Genomic DNA, 5,481 nt, shown 5'->3' with positions numbered 1-5,481 from the left:
ATATAAAGTGTGTTATTTGTTTGACATTTTTAGTATAATTTTTAATCATAATGTTTTACTCTTTATTTGATTAAAATAGATTAATAAAATATATAATAAAAAATCTCTCAACCCAAAAGTAATCTTATGCCACTTAACTTGTCAATTAAAGAATAATCACATAACTCATCAACTCAATAATAAAAGTATAATTCATCAATTCAAGAATAACTGTATAACTCCTTAACTTTTATCTTTATAAAATTATTTCTTTTTTATATTTTTCAAATTATAATATTTTAATATTTACATATACACATATTATAAATAGGCAATATACTAAATGAAATATTCCGTTATATATCGGTAAATTATATATTGTTACAGATATAATATAAAATATAAAATAATGATGCATATATTTTACATATATAACTAAAATTAAAATTAATATAAATATTAAATTTTTACTTCTTAAAATAAAATAATGTGATAAAAAAATGCAAATATACCGACCAGATAGTGACCGTATTTTCGGCAGTATAAATAAAAATTATAAATATATATTATATTTCAATGATCATATGACTAGTAACTATGATTTAAATTTAGATTGTTACATGATGTAGATTTATAATTATATGTTTTATAATAATTAGTTTTCGTTATGAATTTGTCGAAATATCAAATTTTAATTTTTTTTCATGCATTTCTTTACTCACATTAGAGAATCCAAATTCTGAATAATGATCTAACGTGTAAGATACAAATAAAGAAAATAAAAAGATATTAAGCTGGAAATAAATGCTGAATAAAACGATTTTGGATAGGAATTAACTGTGGTCCAAGAAGAGTAAAAAATAAATATTAGTTTTAGCGGCATAATAAAATATTATTAAATTAGGTGACTTTTCTGTATTTAATGACAGGCGAATCAAAACAAAAAATAGAAAGATAAAAAAGTCAAATGAATATGATTTTTTATATTTTAAATTAAAAGAATCATAACACCATTGATTACAAATAAACAAAGGAGCATAGCATAGTAGTTATAAACCGTTAGATAAAGTAAAAAACAGAAGTATTTTCTTATAAAAATAATATCATGCAAAACCAAATCTTATATCTTAAATGAAAAAGATTAGATATAAAAAATAAAGAAGTGAAGAATATTAAAATTGTATGTTGTTGAGATTTTGTAGGGATTTGTTATTTTAGTTTGTGATGAGAGGGAGAGAGAAGAGAGATAAAAAATAATTGATTAATTGGTTAATTGTTGATATTAGATAGAAAGTAATAAAGCAAATAAGAAAATAAAATAAAATAAGAAAGATGATGATTCATGAAACTGAAACAAAGCAAAGGACAAAGAAAACCATGTGCTATAAATAGCGAAGAGAATATGATAGGGTCTCACTTCAAAGGAATTGCTTCCAAGGCGTGACAAGAAACCTTAAGAGAGTTTCCTCGGTCTGGGGTCCATTAACAATTACACATACACATTCATTCATTCTTTTTTTTGGTTCGTGTTTTCATCTTCATGCTCCTTCTGTACACATCTTTAATTTCATATTCTTCTTCTTCCACCTCTTCCTCTACCATCAATCAATCACCCTTTTCTTGGTTTTTTTTCTTAGTCTGATGCGGTGGTGTCTCCATACACATATAGATAGGCAGTAACTCTCTTTTCTCTTTCTCTCTGCTGAGGTAATTCGTGAAATCCGTGCCTGCTTCTCCCTTTTGCCAAACTTTGCAAATTTTCTCTTATATTCTGCCTCTGCGCTGCTTGCGACCGAAGCTTTCCAATTTCCTCTTCTGGGTCCTTCTCTTTTGGGTCTGGGAATGGCTAATTTGAGAAAACAACAAGGTCTGACTCATCATCAAGTGGCTCACTTGCGATCCTCTTCCAACAGCAGAAAGCCTCCTTTGGGTTAGTACTCTTTTCTTTTTCTTCGTTTGGGTTCTGAACCCGCGTTTAATTCTTGTTGCATGGATTACTCTTTTGGTGTTTTTTTCCTTTTTATTTATTTCCAGACCGTTTTGAAAATTGGGTTGCTGTGGAATTGTTGCACGTTTTATGATCAGGCTGCTTTTGAGTGATTATAATTGGGGTTTTGGTTTGAGAAAGTGGGGTTCCCTTTTTTTAAAATGGTCGGTTTCGAGTAATTATTGCTCATTTGCCTTTCTTTGCCGTGTGATGGAGTTCTAATTTTGTGCTAGTCGTGTGTTTTTAGGAACTAGCTTTAGTTGGATAGAGATATGTATTGGAGTTTGTTTTATTCTTTTTTAATTTATTTTCAAACTTGTATTTAATTTACAAAGTTAAGTGAGGAGTGATTTGATTGTGCCGTTATGAAACCTTCCTCTTTTGTGTTTGAAGGCTTAGAGCTTGATTATTCAAGGTTGGGCTTGTGTTGTGTGTGAAAGAGGAGTTAAGGGTTATGATGGAGGGTTTAGGTTTCATTTACTTGTCAATGAAAGTAACTAAGAGTTTCAACTATCAAAGTGAGGGCCTCTAAGTTTATAAAGTGCTGTCATATCTTTGGTTGGTAGGTTCTTGGGTCGTAGTTTGCTGGTATTGATGCTTTGCATGCTCAGTAGATTGATCGGTTCCAATGTCATTGAATTATTTAACATGCATTACTAATTATCCTTTTTGTAGTGGATCCAAGCAAATTCTGCTATGTAATAATTTTTGTTTGTGTGCTTTGAACCCAAACTGCTGTGCTGTATGATAAAACCTCACATTATCAGATTGTCGAAGTCTAGTGTAAACTATTCTTATGATAGTCTCTTTTACAAATGTAGCGATTCTGATTTCTGTCATGTTCTGAACTGAAAATGTCTTGATTTTGGCAATTTCTGAAACGCATCTTTTGACCCATTCATCCAATTGTACATGGTATTATTTAATTGAAATCAAGTACTGCAAATATAACTGAATCTCCTGTTTTTAATAACTTGGTATGTTGTGTTCAAAACTGAAACCGTCGAGGTATATATACTAATGCAATCTTTTGGAGACATGTCTGACTGTTTGAAGCAATGCCTACACAATTCAATTATTGAAAAAGAAATCTTGTTATTGATCCTTGGTTCGATAAAGATGTCTGTTGTCTCAAGTTTTGAATTGAAGCTGTTGATTTTGGCAAATATTAGTTATTAATTGAATATTTCATAATAATAGCATTTGAATCAAACAAACGTTGAAAGTAATGGTTCCTTGCAACATTTGCATTCCTTTAAAATGTGTTAGAAGCACCAGCATGGTAATTTCAATTTTTTTTTGTAGAAAATGTATTAGTATCAGACTTAAACTGCTTGCAGGGTAACACACGGTCCTTTTGCTTGAGATTTTACACATTATTTATTACATTTCCTTATGTTTTTCTTTTGTTTGGACTGAAACAGTTTTCCTTACGTATGTTGGCCATGATGGTAGGAGCTTCCTTTTATTGTTAACTGATTTGCTTAATCTTCTTGGTTCACAGACAATTACCATTCAAACATCCCTGCCTGGGAAAAGAAATTTTGTTCTTCAATTGGCTCAGTTCCATGGCGAAAGATAGTAGAAACCAAGCAATATATGCATCTGTTTGATAATGTGGTGAAGTGGGATGACTCTGCTGGCAAGGAGGCATTTGAGAAGGCAAAAATGAGGTATTGGGCTGACATCAACGGCATTCGCTGCAACATCTCGCTGCCTGATCCTGACATTTACATCGATGATGTAGATTGGAATGCAATTGTTGACCCTGAACTTATTCTGGATTTGGAAAGAGAAGCATTAAGGGTCCCTTGTAAGGGAGTAGTAAGAAATGATCAAGATGTTGTGATTATTGGTGGTGCTCTCTACTTAAATGATCAGAAGCTTCCATGTACTGGATGGGGGGACGATGAAGAGGAACAGCCAAAGCCTTTCGCTCCAACTACTGCTGTCGTAGGCTGGGGGACAAAGCTGCATGAAAACAGTGGAGTAGAATATGGGCAACAACAACAGGGTCATGCTGAACCTGCAAAAGAACCTGAATGGCAAGGTTGGAAGAATGATTCTTGGGAGTGGAATCATAGGGAGCAGTATGGTGGTGGTGACATGAACAAAATGGGAAGAGGAAGAAACGGTGGTGGACATGGCAATTGGGGAACATGCGATGGCCATTATAGAAGGAGAGATAATAATGCATGGTCTAAAACCCCTCCTGCATATAATGGTAACAATAATGAGAATAATGTGAATAGGGGAAGAAGAAACTATAGAGGTGGAGGAGGACGTAAGGGGAATTTGATTTATGTGCCTAAGGAGGTGCCTCCTACACCTGCTGCATGGTAAAAAGAATACCAAACAAAGGCTAAGTGTCAAAGACCTTAGACTGAGACTGCAATGACTGAGACCTTAGTTTTGTGAAGGTGGAAATAGATATAAATTTTGTTATCTTAGTGAAACGTGTAAGATAAGGTAGCTTATAAGAAGATAAGACATTATTATATATTTTAATACATTTATATGAAAGGTGTATGGTATATTTTGGAGTTTATAGTTTAAGTATAGTATTCCCTTCTGTGGTGATAGGTTTATTATGTATATGCAGAGAAAGTATGCATAGACAATTTTACATGAAGCAAAATCGTTTATTCTTGTCCCCTTCATCATGTGTGCTACTATTATTTAATTCTTTTGCATTATCTCATTCTGTGATCCTTTACATTATATTTGACATGGCATTAGGGGAAAACTGCTCCTGTTTATTTTTATGTTTTAAAATTGTTTTCAAAACTATCCATTTTTAAGCTTTTGAAATTAAAAAATTAAAACTTTGGAAACATAAATATAGTTTTTAAAATTAAATACATTCAAAATATCATCTTTAAGTTGTTTTAATTTTTATTACTTATATTATATATTTTCATTTTTTACTTAATTTTTTATCTTTAAAATTTGTTTTTGAAAATTGTTTTATATTGTTAGATATTATAGATATTATTAGATATTTCTATATATGTAATGGACTTAGTCCATATTTTCCGTGTGTTTCTTTTTCTATATAAACATAATCTTATGTGTTCAATATACACAAGTGATTTATCTTATTCTTCCTTTTCTTTTATTTTAATATGGTATCTAGAGCATAGGGTTATGATTCATTTTTTTGGTGAACCCAATATTCACCGGTATCTTCTAGCCACTACCCCATTGCTGCTTTGACGTCGAAGGCGCCACCGGAGTTTCACCAGAGCCGTCATCAAAGTCTCGTTAGAGTCTAGCCAGAGCCTCCATTTGAGTTTTGTCGAAGTCGTCATCGTTGTTGTTGTTGCCAATTGGCTGATGATTGGATATGTCCTTGTCTTCTATGGCTTCTTCCGCTGCCACTATGCCTTTTTTTGTTGCCATTATGCCTGATCCGTCTATTATGACACTTGGGCCTTAGATATTAAATTATGGCTTAAGATTCAAGGTTATGTTGATCATCTCATTTATTCCTATGTTGTTGAAAATGAGATTTT

The 5,481-nt window shown here is 32.0% G+C and overlaps 1 protein-coding gene across 2 annotated transcripts; it reads left to right on the top strand.

The window, feature by feature from the left end:
• Positions 1 to 1,371: 1,371 nt before the first annotated feature.
• LOC137814008 (uncharacterized) lies at positions 1,372 to 4,626 on the top strand. Of its 2 annotated transcripts, XM_068616525.1 has the most exons (3): positions 1,372 to 1,501; positions 1,617 to 1,909; positions 3,471 to 4,626. In XM_068616525.1, exons 2-3 carry the CDS (start codon positions 1,822 to 1,824, stop codon positions 4,307 to 4,309), a joined length of 927 nt encoding a protein of 308 aa, XP_068472626.1. In that variant the 5' UTR covers positions 1,372 to 1,501; positions 1,617 to 1,821; the 3' UTR covers positions 4,310 to 4,626. The 2 variants fall into 2 exon arrangements, with proteins under 2 accessions (XP_068472626.1, XP_068472625.1); XM_068616524.1 differs by having other exon boundaries at positions 1,388 to 1,909.
• Positions 4,627 to 5,481: the final 855 nt, after the last annotated feature.

Source organism: Phaseolus vulgaris, chromosome 1 (genome assembly GCF_000499845.2).
Source record: "Phaseolus vulgaris cultivar G19833 chromosome 1, P. vulgaris v2.0, whole genome shotgun sequence".
Classification (NCBI taxonomy): domain Eukaryota; kingdom Viridiplantae; phylum Streptophyta; class Magnoliopsida; order Fabales; family Fabaceae; genus Phaseolus; species Phaseolus vulgaris.
The sequence above is the reverse complement of the archived record's forward strand: the minus strand, read 5'-3'. Positions and strand labels throughout refer to the sequence as shown.

Excerpts from the sequence above, each read along its gene's own strand:
- LOC137814008 (XM_068616525.1), top strand. The coding sequence starts at position 1,822 with ATGGCTAATTTGAGAAAACAACAAGGTCTGACTCATCATCAAGTGGCT. Across the intron at positions 1,910-3,470 it reads CAGCAGAAAGCCTCCTTTGG|ACAATTACCATTCAAACATC; the intron begins GTTAGTACTCTT and ends CTTGGTTCACAG.